We start from the raw sequence: 17,199 nt of genomic DNA, 5'->3' as shown, positions 1-17,199 counted from the left end.
GCTCCATGTCTCCAATTCTGGCCAACTGTGTTATAACAAATATATGTAAGCTGATTAGGGACACTAAATCCTTAACAGGGGGTTAGGGCCCATGAAGGACTGACACCGCCGGGCCAGTGGCATTAGCAGAGGATCCCCATGGTGAGGCCACACCAACCTCTGTCAGTGAGAGTATTTCCCGACAAGCATTTTTGTCTGTCCTCATATGTTGCATTTTCTTCAATACTACTATTACTTCAGCTACTAATTATGTCACGGAGTAGTATAAATGTGAAGGTTAATGATCTACAGATCCTTTCTCTTCAGGTGGAGTGAGTCATGCACAGAGCCTTTACTTATTCTTAGAAAGTGTGACCTTCTTACTGTATTTTTGATGATTTGATTTTTTAGTCTTAGAGAAAACTTAACCTGTGGAAACACCATTTTTGTTGGATTTTGTATCGTTCTTTCACAGCCTTTTTCCTTTGTGTAATTTGCCTTTTCCCACCCACATCTTTCTGAATCCAATAACACGATTATAGATTTTTTAGAGGTACAGATCCAACTATCCAACATCATCAGCCCTACTTTATCCACTTTACTTTACCCATTACCAATATACTGTATCTGGTTTTACATGACAGCAAGATTCCTGCAAGACATCTTTATCCATCTCACGCACCTTCATTTTCTGCTGGTGGTGGTAGATCTGCCATGCGATCTGGACATGCACTGCGCACCACTTGCCAGGTTTCTAAAAATTTAGAGAGAAACTGAGGTTAGCCTGCTGGCTTTGATATAGGGAACTAAAAATGGATTCTGGCATTAAAATTATCTGGCCAAACTACAAAGTGGGAACTCGTCAGAATTTTCAACCGGGCAACGGATTAAGAAAATCTAACCCTGACTTTAGCCCAACAGAGACCTCAAAGCTAACCTTAAATGCAGCCAAAACCCTGCATGTCCTTGATCAGGAATTGTTGAAGAATTTGCAGTTTTAGACTTTGTGGCCTGGCCAGAGAGATGAAACATTTAATAAAGATGGACAAGGCAACCACTTACCCTAACAGATGTCCTGAATGGATCTGTTATCTGTATGGACAAACAGACAATCATTATCATGCCCAACAAAGATAAGTTGCCAAAATGTGCAGTTCTGCAGAGCTAAAAAATTGCCAGTTTTGGGACGCTCAATTCACAGTGGGACATTTAAAAAAATGTATGTCCTCACTTTTAAGTACTTTGGATAAATGTGTCAATAGAGATGCATGAGGAGAAATGCCTTGTCTCAAAAAGATGTTAATGTAAATATGTGCATAGTGTATGTGTGGCTTTTACCAGAAGGAACAGAGCAAGAGCAGACCGGTTCAGATGCTTACCCGTGGATCCTTCTGTAGAAGTGTGTGAGGTACTGCTCCAGGACGTGACGCTACGTCAATGGGATTAGATGCCTGAAAGAGAGAGAGAGAGAGAGACAAACAGAAAGATATATCAAACAGCATTTTTAAATCAAAGACAGAAAAAAACAGGACCTGCTACATACTGTATACTAAACTTCAGTAGGTACTTCGTCCTCATATATTGATTCTCAAAATTGGATCTAAGGCGTACATTATAGTATCCTCAGCATAAAAGTCAAATTGTAATTTTCTAATTTAGAGAATGCATGAGAAGGTGTTACTGCCACCATCTCAATGCAGTAGTATAACTGAACGTTGATGTCCATGGCATGGAAACATGTGAGAAACTGTTTTAAAACCACTAGAAGATCCTTGAGCTAGTGATGCCAGCATCACTCTAAGCTTATGTCCTCCTTCAGCAGCACTATAACTCGCTAATCCTCGACGACTGCTACTATATGGCTGAAGTGAGTGGATTAATCTGCACTGATGCTGCTGGCACTGGGCCACGCCCGAGTAACGCATCTCCGATCTGTCCGATCTCCTCTTTAAGTCTTTGAAGCACAAGTGCCTAGATCAGCCTTATTAATCCATCCCTACATCAGGGATAGGAAGATCCTGCACGGTGACCTGGGTCACCAGCCCCCATAAACAAACACATCCCAAGCACTCCCCCTGAAGCTCCTCGCCAAGAATACTTAGCAGGGGCTTTGGACGCGTAAGACTGTTCCCTGAACCATCTGGAGGGGACTTCGACAAAAGGGCCCCTCCATGACAGAGCCCCCTGGGAATAGGGCCAGCGGATTTAGGCCAGCTTTGATTGGTGGCTTACACCGGGTCACAGCCGCTGGGCATCTGCCAGACAGACTCACACCCACCCACCCACTCGTTCCCATCCCTCGAATCCCCTCCACCACTGCATCTTCTCTCCTTTGCTGTCCTGAGCAGGCAGACATCACTTTCTTATCTTTGGCATTGGCATGGTCACTGCTTGGGTCAGCATGCCATTCTGACCCTGGTTCAGTATTATAGATGGATTTCTGGATTCGCATTGAATGGGGTTTATAAAGACAGACTACCGTACTGTAAGTGGAGTGTGTAAGCTAAACTACAGAAACTTTGTAGTTTGAAGGCATGTGGAGCAACTGGCATACAGCAAAGTCTCTGTTCATTATCCATTGCATTTACGCTGACAAAAAGTGACGTTACTTGAATGCAATAAAACAAGTCAACTTGCATTTTTATTTTGGTATGCCTTTTGTGGGCCGTTAGTGAGCTTTTGATTCAATTGTGCAGACGTTTGTGTGATTTCTTTTGTGCCCATGCTTCCTGAAATTCTCTGCCTGTTTGTAGATCGTGGTTTAAGGGTAGGGATGTGGGGCTGACCTTGGGCTGGAAGGCTCCTTGCAGCGAGCTGAAGGGTCCTGAGTGTGGGAGCAGCGGGGGCATGCCTGGCATGGTGGGAGGATAGGAGGGGAAGAACTGGGGAGAAAAGAGGAGGATGGCAGACACAAAAAGACACAAAACAAAATCATACAGAGATACGTACAGGAGCATATGCACACACAAACACACAGTCACAATAAAAACTCTCACGGCAACATTCAAATATGTCAAATATTTGGTTTGCCAATTGCAAATAACAGATTTAAATTAGAATGACAAAAAGAAACTCACGTTTGAATGTCTGATAAATGGATTGTCCAGTTTGGGGGTGTATTTGTCGAACTGGAAGAGATAAGAGGGAAAAGAATTAGAAAAAAAAAGTCATAAAATTATATAATTTACCAAAGTCCTTTATGCAAAAGCCTTCTTTAATAATGACATCTCATTATTTTTACATCACAGAAACAAAACACATGATCCACATCTGTAACTGGTAATAAGCAGGGTTTTGATCCAGAATAATAAGCCCTGGAGAAAAGCAGCTGGCTTGCACTGGTCATGGGTTTACTTAAACTGCATGCTCAGATAGGCAGTTAAATTACTAACAATACGACCGCTTTAGCAGACTGCCAAGATGAAGACAGCCTGCATGATTTTCCAATTGAGCATACAGACGTTGGGCGTGGAGGCCCAGCTTGGGAATCAGACCATTCTAAAACCAGACCAGTTGTTTCTATTCACTGGAAAATGTGTAGAAATGTGAATCTAATTGCTTTTGACTGCGATGGAATAAGCTCTTATGGTATAGATAGGAGGGGAGTACATGGAGACATATAGCTTGTTTTGCGTGTTAGAAAACCAGACTTCAAAAGAGATTTAGTCAACAGGCCAATTCTCTGCGCAGAAAATCATGGAAAGAATATATGGAGCCGCTTGTGTGTCTTTTATTATTGAAACTGAATCGAGTAGATGACATTTGCAATGGTTAGGGGTTAATTCAGGACATCTCAGCATGAAACTGATATAACCATGACATGCTGAATTTATGTGAGGAAACCTTTTCTGTGGCATAGCTTATGTCTACCAGAATAATCTCAATTGGAATGTGCCATATAAAAACTACTGTCGTTGTATAAAAAATGTTTCTCATCATGTCATGAACACATGGGAATCTAGTCGGTAAGCTGAGAAGCAGCGGAGGGAGGGTTAGAACGGAGACTGTTGCCCCATGCATGAATGGGGACTTTGTATGTCTGTTCACAAGCCAAGACTGGCTCTCTATTTTGTAACAGGCTAATTACAAGTGACAGTAACTTATTCCTATTCCGCAAATACACAAACCATTTGCAGGTACTTTTTGTGAGTGTTTTCAAAGCTCTCTTGGCAGGCGCATACGTTTTGGGTTTACATAAAACAGGAAAATGAGTGTGTATGAATCAGTGTTTCTGTGTGTGCGTATGTAGCGACACGGGTGGCTGGGGGGGCGGGGTGGCGGAGTAGGGTTAGCTAAGCTGCTGGTGGAGACACAGGGTTTAGGTCACGGGCCCTCTTGGTGTAGCAGGGCCATTCACATCTGCACACAAAATGGCCGCAGCGGCAGCAATGGTGTTGGCGGCCTTGTTTGTGGGCGATAATGGGCCCAAATCAAAGACAGACAGCCTACTGAGAGGAAACGCCGAGCCAGCTTCCGAGCTCATTAAACAGCTCCTCTGCATTTCTGAAAGCTGTTTAATGTCTGACACTGGGAGAGGGATTTTGGCCGCTTTATGGCCTTGTAAAAAAAAAGAAAAAGAAGAAAAAAACAAAACTTGCCTTTGTAATTTATGGTGCCTGTCACAGTTTTATAGTAAACAGCTTTGGCTAATTAAAGCTTAATATGTCATCTTATAACAATTAAGGATATTCCTTGTCCAAAGACAAGGCAGGGGCAAGGGGGCGGGGTAGAATAAATGCTCAGTGCTGCCATTTGGCAAGCCAGCTGCTTGAGGGCGTTGAACAATAAATAAAAATAGAGGCTTCATAATTTCATTAATTACAGCCATTAGCCAAAGACTGTTACACAGTTGAAATGACATAGGGTGTCTAGAGAGCAAGAGAAAATAAAAGAGAGAGAGGGAGAGGGAGAAGAGAGAGGATGTACAACTGGGCCATACTTGATTTGCCTTTTCATGACAATACAGTAAAAACAACCACAATCATTATTACTCCTGCCTCTCTAAGCAAGCACCAAAGAGAAGGAAAACAGCATTGTTAATGAGGAAGGGAGGGGAAAAGGCATAAGTTAAGTAACAACACAGTTTCAATTAAAAGGAAAAAAGACATTAATCGCTGTCTCAAAGCCCATCTTAACAACACAACCAGAGATTAGGGGGTGGGTGGTGGGGGGGGTATGTACATCATGGGCTACATAATACCAGCATTAGAGAGATGAGGAAAAGTGCCTCTTTCATCTTCAAAGAGAGGACTGTGTATATAATTCCTACCATGTCAGGAATAAACAGCAGACCAGATAACTGCATGTGTGTTGGCTAAAGAAACGTCTAAATGGTCTCTATTCTTATCTGAGACAAATACCACAGCTTTGATTTCTAATGTACAGGATGGGGATAATGTTGGATTGGGCCTTAATGGGACCACAGGCTCTTAATCAGAGGTCATGACATGATGGATTAGATCTACGCCAAAAAGCTAGAAATGTCTGAATAGTCAGAGATTGCTGCGCATTTGAAATGATGGATGGATAGTCATAACCCCCCCCCCCCCCTCTCTGCCCCCCCAACCCACCCAACAGTCAAAGCACGGAAGCAATTACAAACATTATCAAAACACTTTTGCAGTGATGTCATCCCCCCTTAATCTGCAATGAAGTCATTTGACTGACTGCAATGCTTTGAATTTGTCATTGGCAAATATGATTGGTGTTGAGTTGCTGGGCTTGTTGAGCACACATGCGCGCACACACACACACACACACACACACACACATCTGTTTGACGGCGCCTTTGTTGCTCTTTGTGAACAGGCAAATGAAAACATTCAAAACCATTTAAAACACATCCATATGCAAACAATTGAAAAGCCTGCCTTCAGGCAATTCCCTTTTTTTGATTCTCTGCAAACACTAAACAGCAAAATGTATGTCAAAGTTAAGACTGAGGTGAAAAATGTCAATGAAATTTGGTAACGTTGGCCTGTTTGGCTGACATGCCACAAATCAGGAAAAGGTCTCTATGAAAAGTAATGCATACTGTGGATGTACAGTTTTATGAATATTTCCACTATGGATGTAGAAGTTGCATAGCATGAAAGTATATATGTGCTTTGTCCAGTTTGACCAACCGGGGCAGCAACCAGCACGTATCTGGTCGAACTAGTAGACGTGCTAGTGTGTGTGTTTGTGTGCGTGCGTGCGTGTAAAGGGAGGTGGCAGCCGGTTTGTCCTTGTGATGGTGGAACAGATGCGATGGTCCCAGTTTCTCATCAGCTCTCAGACTTTATCAGAAATCAAAGAGCAAAATTAAACTTAATCAAGTGTCATATTTTTTAAAGGGAGGGGTTCCTACAGCTACGGGGACATATTTGGTGAATTTCCGGGGTAAAAAAAAAAAAAAAAGGGGAGGTATTGATTGAAGAGGAGACTTGGAGGGGTGACAGGTGGGTGGGTGGGAAGTTACGGGAGCTTTTTGTTTTTACTTATCCTCACATTTCTGGCTTGGGTACGCACCATGGGGGGTGCGGTGGGCGGGGTGAGGATGGCGGCCGGGGGCAGACTGGCAGGGAAGGGCGTGAAGGTGTGCTGGTGGGTGTGTTGGTGCTGGTGCATGTGCTGGTGTTGGTGAAACTCAGCCCTCAGGAGTGACACGGGGGCCAGCGGCGAGGCGGAAGGCCCCCGGCCCCGCTCTGAACTCTGAACCAGGAAGCGGTTGTTCAGCTCCTGCCTCAGGAGGTCATGCTCTGCAAGAAAGGAGAGCGAGGAAAACCAAAAAAACAAAAAAAACAAAACAAAACAAAAGGGGGTGGGGAGAGGGAAGGGGGGGACACAAGAAAAAAAAGGCACGGACGCCCAGTCAGTCTTCACAACAAGGGTAGAAGAGAAGAAAGAAAATAGTCACCTGGCATTCTCTGTTTCTCCAGCTCATGCTGTGAGGGTTTTCTACGTGGGGACTCATTGGTGGTGGTAAGAGAGTTGCCTGTGACAATGTGCCAATCAGAATCCCCGAATGAGGCTGGCAATACATGATTGGTTGGTTGAATGATATCAACAGACTGGTATCTAAAGACAAGAGAGAACCAAGAGTCATCCCAGCAGAAAACACACACACTCTTGCCCTCTATTAGAAAGTCAATGCACAACTGGCATATTTATTACATATTTTGGAGACACCCATCATCGCTGGAGACATTTGTTTCCTACTACTGCAGCATGAAATTGCTTTTCTTGATGTAATTGTTGAACATATTATCAAATCGTTACAAATCACATATTGTTGGCAGGAGAAAACATAATTCTGGTTGTTGGGGGTGCATCAGATTGCTGACTGAGTGCCCCATTTTTCAACATGTGACTGTTTAAGTGCTGCTTTCAGTTCGCTCAAGAGGTCTCCAGCTGTGATGACTGTCCAGTTGTTAGCTCACAGTTTTCCAGTGACGTGTACAGTGACGTCATCGCCCCTTTTTAAAATTTCTAAGCTAATTTAAATACAGTCCATCTTAGAAATTGATGTCCTCCACCAATGAAAATAATACTAATATTAGAGAATGTGATTTCTGTGAGATGCAGAATACTATTGCCTTTTACAATTAAATCAGATTTATTTCTTTGCTGCACAAGGATGATTTGCTTGTGAGTCTCTTTTTACGTCTTATCAAATTATTGATGAGGTTATTTGAGCTATCTGTAGCTGCTGCACTAACTGGACTGCATTCCTGATCTTTACAGCCAGATCAATAAAAATATATGCTGACTTTTTAAGAAAGAAATTCTCTTTATCTTGACAGCAATCAATAAATCAAACGCTCTGACACACAAGAGAAATCAATGAATGGTCGCAGGACTGTACAGCCAATCAATTTGGTCCGAATGAAATGATTGGCTGGCCGCCTGTCTACTTGCCTACCTGAGTGCACTCTGCTTGTGCACATATGAACATGTGTTTTTGGGAAGGGGCTTTGGAGGGAGGCCTTAAGGGAGAGGGCGGGATTTTTTAGGTTGAATACTTTCAACATCTAGCTTCTTAGCTTGCTAGTTTCGTTGCCTAACCCAGCTTTAACTGGATTACTGGGTTGTTACGAGCTTTAGTGTCTCATGTACTTTTGAGATTGAGGCAAAAATATTTCTTAGTATTCACTAGTGCATAGGCACATAGAAAACTGACTCTTAAAAATGTATTTTTAAAAACTGGGACCTTAAAAGGAATATTAGAAGCAATCCTTTCATTACAAGATAAAGGCCTTGTTTATCGAAGCAGTAATAAATGTTTTCTTTTAACATCAAAGTACGTCACTGTTCCATGTATAAAATCAGGAAAAGGAGGAAATAAAGCTACATACATTTAGCAATGAAAAGAAATGATCTCATGCATCCTTAGAGATATAAAGATTTGCTTTGATATACTGTACTGTGCAGTATATCAAAGGACAACTAAGTAAAAAAATGTAATAAATGAGCACTTACCAGATCAGCAAATCAAATATGAACACCCGACTAGTTTCAATACCATATAACACATTTTATGATAGTAAGTCGCCACTTAGTGTGCATTGGTACTGTACCAATGCACACTAAGTGGAGACTTACTATTCAAAGAAAAGACACGGACATATGAAGAATACTACAGTAGTATACTACAGTAGTATTCTATACATATGTTAGTTCTTTAGAATTGTAATTGTAACATGGATACATGCAGAGGCATGCAGAGGCAGGCAAATCTAGAACAACTGAACATAAAACAGACCCTGGAATATAAAACGGATACCTCACTATCCAAACTGTTATAACAGCGTCTAGAGTGTATATGTTTACTATCACACATTAATATTCAAAGATGCAACTACATGTGTTATGAGAAAGGTTTAGATCTTAACAAAAGTCTGAGAATGTTTTATTAAGGATATTTCTGATAAGAAATGTCAGAGATTATTATAATAAATACTGCCACAATTTGCAGCATTTTGTTATTTTACTAACTAACTACCTCCTTAAATCAAGAATAATTAACTAACTAACTAACTAACTAATTAAAGGACAAGGGAGTCTTGGTCCTTCTAAAGCTACCATGTGTCCTAGGAGTTTGTGTGTCTGCACTGGTGGAACCATCTAGCATGTGAGGTGCGCGGCTTTACCTGGGTAGGGGGTGCCGGCGGGGTGCCCTGGCACCACTAAACTGTTGGTTGGTAAGGTCGGTGGTGGCGGCAGTGTGGCTGGGGTTGCAAACATGGCCGGATGGCGATGGGCCGGGCTCCGTAGGGAGGAATAGTGCGAGGTAGAGAGATTAGCTATGGACAGAGGCAAGGCGGGAGCCGAGGACGGGAGCCCACTGAGGTGGTGGTGAGGGGATGGGGGCAAGTGCTGTTTGGGAAGCCCCACTGGACTGCTGCTGTGGCTGAAGATGTAATGGGAAACAAAGGAAAAAATGATTAATGTAATAATGCAAATGAAAATATACTTTATTTTATTTAGTGTTGAGTCAGAATGCAGCGGTGTAATACATTCAGGGAAAGCTTGTTTACATGGGATATTTTCATGTGCATTAGTTATAGTTATATATACATATATGTCTTCCATTGCTTTGTTTCTAGCTCAGTGTCAGTTCAGCTGTACTGATAATGTTTGACACTTTGCTTTGACAACACAAGAATGATTTTCCAATAAAACTTCTTAAATTGAAATAAAAAAAAAGATGAGTCGAAAAGGGAAATATGTGAATGTGCTATATGTAACGGTGTGTTGCACAATGAAAAACAGTAAATCTGACAGCTCTTATTGCAAGTTTGTGTGTCGGAAAATCAATATCTGCATGAGATAGTCAATATTGTGTAGAATATAGAATTGTACAGTGACTTGTCGCATTCGACGACATTATATTAATGTGGAAATTGCTGCAGTTTATTTTATCACCGTCGCCACTAAACTGGCAGGATCACATTAAAGGAAAGTGGCTGCAATGTAACGTGTCGGGTACAAAAGGTGAAACAAAATCAACACAGCTCCCCGGATACACAGTTTCTTCCCATATTGTTGGCACTGACATTTCTAGTGGTCTTACACTGACGTTCTTTAGTTGACCAAGTGAAGATGAAACGTGCCCCCAACACAGCATCAGTGTGTTAAAGTTCTAGCTTGAATATACTCAAGAAGTGTGTGTTTTTTGTCTTGTCTGGTTTACACAGCTAATTCTTAGTAATGGTCATTTTAAATTGAACACAAATTCCTCCTATCTTGTACGTCCGTACACCTGCAACCAAACATGCCCAGGTAACAACCTACCTGATGTCGTGAAGGCTGTTGTATAGTGGGTGATGCACCTGGTGGCCGATTACTGGCCGTGCGTGGTGCTGTGGGGGCGGAAGAACACGGGGCTCCTGGTGCAAGTGTTGTTGAGGAGGGTGGGGCTGGGGGTGGGGTGGTGCCCTCAACAGGGGAGGGGTAGGGACAGGGGGCGGAGGTTGCTGCTCCTTTTTGACACTGAGAGGAGGCGGGGTGGGGAGGTGCGTTCTAGGGGGCTCAAGGGGGGCCGCCGCTGCAGCGGGGGCAGGGGAGCCCGTAGGCGCCGATGCCGGGGTGGGGCTGGGCACGGGAGGCGTAAAGGGCACCTCACTGTTGCTCTGCTCCTGGCTGCGCTGGAGCCCTGATACTTTGGCTGAGCTACAAGTCTTGGACTCGGGACTCTCATTCGTTGGCACACCTGAGAAGGAAAGAAACAGCAAAATGTAAGAAGAAAATTTGTAGACCCCTATCTGAAAAGTGTAAATTATGTATTGGCCATGTCAGATGTCAACCAATTTCCTGGTTTGATTTAAAACTACCTTATTTCTAAATCAGATAATAGCCAGATAATAGGTAGCTGTTTGCTATTGATGATGATGAGTATGACATAGCTCCTTTCCCTCCATTAAAATGTTGTCCCAATGTCTTCTGCCCAAGGTTCCTCTTGTTTCGCTCTCCCTAGGTTCCATTAAGTGTTTAATCAGGTCATTTTCATGCTTGACTATAATCAGATGATCCAATTTCTTCCCGCAATCCAGTCAGTATGAATAAATCACAGCTAATTAAAGTTAAATGTCGGCCCCTATTCAGGGCTTTGCTGAGCACACAATCTGGCATGAAATAATTATGTTTCAATTGTGCTGTGAAGGGAGATCGTGGCCCCTTATCTTGGCCTCTCTGCCACTGCGCCTTGCTATCCTCCCTTCCTGATCTTTCAGGGGATTTGGGAAACCACAGCAAAGCACTCTCAACTCGACCACTTTGTCTTTACCATTCATCAGGGGTCTTTTTCAACAGACAAGAAGCTTTTATAATCAGCATTCCACTGAACAACGACTTTTCATACTTAGGCTGTTGCAATTTAATGACAGTAATTATATGCTGTTGTAACAGGAAAATGAAAGGGGGCAAAAATTGCCGCATCTCGACACCTTTCACACAAAGAATCTCAAAGCACTTAATGAAAAAGAAAAGACATCTGACAATATCAAACTTCTCTCAGAGTAAAAAGAAAAGCAAAATAGTCCACAAAGAAATGGAGTTTGAGGAGACGGTAGTGTTACCATTAACTACAACAGCTGAAACACTGCTATAGCTTCTGAATTCATTAAAGCTGGTAGCGGTGGAATACGTTTTAAGCACAGACACATGCAAAGAAACATCAGAGAAAGAAAATGTTCACACCCGGATAGAGAAAGATAGAGACAGAGGAAGAGAGAAGACAGCCGCTCTCTAAGCAGCTCTAATCTACAGCTAAGATGCACCAGTACTTCAGTCAGAAGGCTTACTACCGCCTCAATTAAAAAAGCTCCATGGGCACTCTCGACGGTAACAAAAAATGAGAAGAGCCGGGAGCTGCTGTCAAGCCAGTGAGAACTCGACATGCAGCCCACTAATGGAATATCCAGTCCCTATTAACAGCCTGCTTAATCTTTCAAGGATCCTAACACCCATAAAAAGACCAATAAAAAGGCAGGGCAGAGCTTTTATTTTTTTATTTGTTGCGCTCCCCCTCCCTCGCTCCTTGTGTTTTACGGGAGAACTGGGGCTGGCTAAGGTGTCACGATTTTCTAATGAATTCCGGGGTCCAGGAGTATATAGACCTCCCGATTTACAGGGGTCTGGGATTCGGATTAAACTGTCAGGCTCTCGTTCCTGCTAGCGAAAGAGAAAGAGAGGAAGACTGAAGGTACAGACAGACAAACAGGCAAAGGAGCAAATATCCACAGTCGAAATGTCGCCGTTGGGTGATGTTGCCGTGGCAACCTGTTCTCCCAGACACAATGCGAGGCGAGTGATACTGAAGGAAGTCTCACTACGACCACTAGGAGACAGAGAGGGGTTTCTAATTCTAATGCTGGGAAGCCAGGGCCACAGCGAGCGCTGGGTTATCTTAATGATGATTCTAATGGGCTCTAATGGAGGCAGGGAGGTATCCGCTCAGAACAACCCATCCCTCATTAAAATCGCTCCGCAAGCAAAGACACTTACGCTCAGGCACACACATGCACAAATGCATGCAACAGAACATGGACACAAAAAAAGTTTTTAGTGTGGGCGTATTACACACACACACACACACACACACACACACACACACACACACACACACACACACACTCCAGCCCAGATGTCTTCATTTTAGAAAAAGGCACCACAAAGACAAAATCAGACCACATTTGTTAGAGAAAGCAAACAGGTATATCATTTCAAATACTTTATCAGCATGTTAGGATGTGTTCCTGTTATATCAGTATAAATAGAGTTATTGTTTGATAGTCTTTTAAACTGCAGGTCATCCAGCTTCTTTAGCATCAAACAGGCTGTCAAGAGCAGTGAACAACTGACGGTAGAAAATACTGAGTACCCTTGTCTAATAGATTACTTTTTCATTCTTTCTTAGCAGCAGCCATGTTGTGTGCAAACTAGCGCGCAGTGATAACAAGAATAACAAGAATGCCTGTCTGACATATGTCACCTAAGGGCTATATGTAGCAAAATCAATGCTGTTTTTCAACAAACACCCCCCCCCGCCGCAAAACCGCACCACTGTCAACTGAAGTTTAAAGCATTTCAACAAACTGCCAAATTTGACATTGTTTTGTTCTTCTTTTCCTCAGGACATGGAACACACTCCCTGCAATCACATACTGAGGAAAACAGTAGGCAAGCCACAGGCAGTCATGTGAAACAAATGTCATACGAGTGTCTGTACAAAAAATGTGCTGTCCTGAAGCCCTGCCCTGCAAACCTGAGCAGATGGTGTGAGTGAGTCAGGCAGGTTGGAGGGCAGTCTCGTGGTGGGGGGTGGCACCAACATCCCTTCCACCCCGCCAATCCCGACACCTCTCCCGTTAGCTGGGTTAGTGCACCGGTGGGACAGGGACATTCCCTAGGGGGGTGTTGGCAGGTCTGCTCACCAGATGACATCTCATCCCAGTATTGATCTTTTTATAGATGTTCCTGTGGCCCTGCTTACTCAGGGGAATTAGGCCTTGCACTGTGCACACGTGCCTAGATTTGCAGTGATATGGGGTTGATGATTGGAGGCGTGGACAGAGGAGGGACACAGGGACTAAGGTAGCAGACGGACCACAGGCCTCTGGGATTCGCTGGTCATGACTGATGTGTCCAGCGGGGAGTCTGGGGTGAACACAGTGTCGCTACACAGCTGTTCCTGCCTCCAATATCCTTCACTTGTGACCCTGTTTGTCCCTGTGGAACATCTGGAGAGCTGGCACTGATCTGGTCCTATGTGGCCTTTACGCAGCCAGATGGCCCAGCTTGGACCAGTCTGGAATAGCTTGGCCCTGAGCTGAACTAGGATAGGCTGGTTGTCATCATCCAACAGACCTCAATAAAAGAATAATGTGGCTCCTCGCTGTAGTCGGGATATCCCTCTAAAGCATGGTCTGTTGACACATGTCGAGAACACAATGCAGGAGCCCTGAAGGACAGAACTGCACACGTTTGCTCTCTAATACTTTGAGTTGCAAAACTGTAGCCATTAATAAACATTCACTTTGAAGTTTTTTTTAACCACTTTATTTTAAACACACACCTGTCTACCTGCAAATGGACCCAAAGACCTCATGAATGAGACGAGGGCCCTAGAGAATAGTCTCATTCGGCCTCCAACTAAAACCTTCAGCAAACTAATGCTGTGAATGCAAATAAGTGTGTTACATAAATTACCTGCTCACTGCAGACAAGATGCCAGTATATACAACAACCAGGGAAACAGAACCTGTATGCAAAAAGCCTTTTCAGATTAGATACGAGGGCATGCAAATTCTCCCCGTGTCAAGGGGGGTCGGGGGCTAAGAGAAGCTTAAGGCCACTGGGTGTTCTCATTTCCTAGGCAAATACTGCGGTTCACTCCCTTCATGGCTTTGCCAAAGCATAAACAGTCAGGGCACTGATAAAATAAGGACATGAACAGACAGATATTTAAATAAAGCGTCGTATCTACTGAAAGACGTTGGAGGATGCAGAAGGTATGTGAGGATGCACGCTGACTTGATCCATCTCCCGCTGGCTCTGGTTGACAGAATATTCTGCTGCTCTTGACGGTTGAGCTCACAATGATTTGGTTTTTGTACCTCTCTAGACAAGCAATCTGCACAGAGCCAAGGCTTAGCTCACGAGTGAGTGACTATGGAAGATGGCTATAACAGATACTGGCAGAAGGCAGGAAACCGCAGTCTTGCCAATCAACACTTCATTGCAGTGAGGTATTCAGTCATAAAAAAAGGTGGGGTGATTTCAACAAAGTGATTTTGTATGAGAGGAACAGAAGGACTGAGTAGCGTTGAATCATTGTGCTAATAATAAAATCACAGGAGAAATTTGCAATGGCTTGCTTTCCCTCACAGTATTTAATCTGCCTTGAGCATCTCCAAACTGGTGACGAGGGGGAGCCAAGGCAGCGTTTCTGCAAATCACACAGAGATGTTAATGGGGGAGTGGACAAGGAGAAAGCTGGCCAAGATAGTGAAAGAGTGGGGACAGCTGGCATGTTTCAATTATGTCTCTCTGTCTCTTCACTGCAGCTGACAAAAGGAGTGAATGGCAGCAGAATGGGAATGGGTGTTAAGCTGTAACACGTTTACAGTCAAAGCCTGGGTATAAATTGAGAACCTAATGTTCATTTCAGAGAGCTGGCAGCTCAAGCTGTGGGATGAATCAGTTTTTCCTGCGCGTATCGGATCACAATTCAAACACCAGCCATATGGTGTAGGACACATATGCCATTCACCTCTCATGGCACATATGCCAATGTTGTGGATAGGAGGCAGATGACGTGGAGCACTTCTTCTAAGGAAAGAGAGAGAGAGAAAGGCAGAGGTCTAAATGTTGACTGTCCTTCTATGTCATATACAGTCCAGTGGTGCTCTTAAAGCAATACAAAACCTTCATTAATCCCTGGTTATATTGTGCTGCAGAGAAACAAGTCGCCTCCACACTCACACATCCCTGCTCTTCCCTAAATCTCCATCAGAGCCCATCCCCCTGTAGAGTTGTTTATAGCAGAGCTCATGTGCTGGGACTGCCATCAGTCTCAGCTTCTTATGAACACAGCCGGGTCATCTAAGGTCAGTGCCACTGGGCTCTCCTAAATAAAAGGGTGGACATCTTGGAACTTTCAACAGAAAAGATCAAGTCTAATGGCTGCACTGACGCGGCCCACCCTGCCAGCCTGGAATTTGACCCCTTTCACTGTCCCTGACCCATCACAGACCCTGGTGACCATTCTTACCCCGAGGCAGCTGTGGACAGACAGCCAAAAGGCAGGGACATAGAGGGGCAATCTGAACTTTAGGAATTCATTTTGTGTTGAAAAGAAAGGAGAGCCTCCAGGAGTTACTTGTGCAACGCTGCAAGCACTAGCCTTATCATTTCATTAATTAGCATGACACGCCTGCCTGATGGACTTGAACGCCGCAGCAGCAGCTGTCTCAATTGATTACGGCAGTGGACGTGGTGCTGCAATTATCGAGGAGACTGGAGACAACGCCTGCCACTTCTAATAAAGGACTTAACTCCTGCTTCCCACATCACAGCACAGCGGTGGGAGGACAGTGGCAGCCTCCCTGTGTCTCCCATACCTTTAAGACCTTTTCAGAGTCTCTCCACGGGCTGCTGTGGAGCTCAGTGTGGGCTGTAGTTCTTGAGCAGCGTGTCAGCTTTACTTAAGCTTGCATAACGTCTGAACAGCATCACTTTGGTGCCCCACAGGAAAGCATCCTCTATTAGCCCACCAACTGGCTCACAGTCCACGGATAATGGAAGGAACGGAGGTAGGATAGAAAGAGAGAGGGAGAAAGAATGAGATATAAGAGACACAAAGACAGGGAGCTTTTGCCAGGAAGCTTCAAGTCCAAGCAGAAATGGAGGGAGTGAGAGCTCAGCAATGTAAACAGAGGCACTGCTTTCCAGCCTCATTTCATGTATGAACATGCATGAAGCCCACATGCCTCTAAGTGGATATAATATTATCTTTCAGTGCCGTACTGATTACTTCTCAATGGAAGGGAAATGGCTGGGTGAAATCCTTCAACAAATCCTAAGTGGCATGACAGTGGGCTGAAAGAGCCTGCATGTTTTTTCTTTTCCTCCTCCTCCATCTCCATTTTCAATCCCCACTCAGAAAGCAAAGCAACAATCGGAAGCTGACAGCTCCCAACCTTTTGCCATACCTCATTCACTGTTTTGACTATGCAGCCGTTGTTATTTAGTGCCATGAAAGGTGTAGGACAAACATCTTTGCGGACATATCGTGTTTCCTTAAGTGTTTTGCAGATGCAGGGGTTTGTTGGCGTTAAGTATCAAAAGCTGTAGTTTATACCTAGACACTGCCTGAGCTACTCACCTGCTTCACACAAATACAGCAGCCATTTTCATAATGTCAAATAAAACCCTCTGACAGCCAAGAATGCTGAGGCAGCTAGCCTTTGCAAGTGGTGGCCTTCTATAGCTGGCAACAGCTAAAAAGAAATATCTCTTTATCAACATCTGGCAGAAAGCTAGATTGTCAAACAACCACAGTGGTTCTTTTTGTCATGTTAACATGTTGACTATGCTGATCCTGACTCCATTGTACGTTACAGCGTGCCACAGGAATTTCATTGCATTGGGACAAATAAATAAATAAAAGAAAATTTTATAGAATAAATGAACTTAAAATAAAAAGAAAACTTTAAAAAGTAAAAAATAATTTCACAG

General features: G+C 43.7%; 1 protein-coding gene across 11 annotated transcripts in view; it reads right to left on the bottom strand.

Moving 5' to 3' along the window:
- Positions 1-17,199, bottom strand: part of fbrsl1 (fibrosin-like 1) — a 376,696-nt gene that overhangs the window by 6,803 nt on the left and 352,694 nt on the right. For 7 of the 11 annotated variants that reach the window (XM_038704679.1, XM_038704680.1, XM_038704682.1 and 4 more), the window contains 8 exons: positions 10,255-10,672; positions 9,111-9,370; positions 6,469-6,719; positions 3,057-3,107; positions 2,766-2,861; positions 1,359-1,430; positions 1,042-1,071; positions 662-733 (listed from right to left, as the gene is read on the bottom strand). In XM_038704679.1, the coding sequence (XP_038560607.1) occupies positions 662-733; positions 1,042-1,071; positions 1,359-1,430; positions 2,766-2,861; positions 3,057-3,107; positions 6,469-6,719; positions 9,111-9,370; positions 10,255-10,672 (1,250 nt within the window). Of the gene's footprint in view, positions 1-661; positions 734-1,041; positions 1,072-1,358; positions 1,431-2,765; positions 2,862-3,056; positions 3,108-6,468; positions 6,720-6,877; positions 7,039-9,110; positions 9,371-10,254; positions 10,673-17,199 lie in introns of all 11 variants that reach the window. The other 4 variants (XM_038704683.1, XM_038704684.1, XM_038704688.1 and 1 more) reach the window with 3 other exon arrangements.

The sequence above is a fragment of the Micropterus salmoides genome, unplaced genomic scaffold, assembly GCF_014851395.1.
Source record: "Micropterus salmoides isolate LMB-PRFRI ecotype aquatic unplaced genomic scaffold, ASM1485139v1 Ms_hic_scaffold_7, whole genome shotgun sequence".
Lineage (NCBI taxonomy): Eukaryota > Metazoa > Chordata > Actinopteri > Centrarchiformes > Centrarchidae > Micropterus > Micropterus salmoides.
Note: the sequence above shows the minus strand (reverse complement) of the source record. Positions and strands in the feature narration are given on the sequence as shown.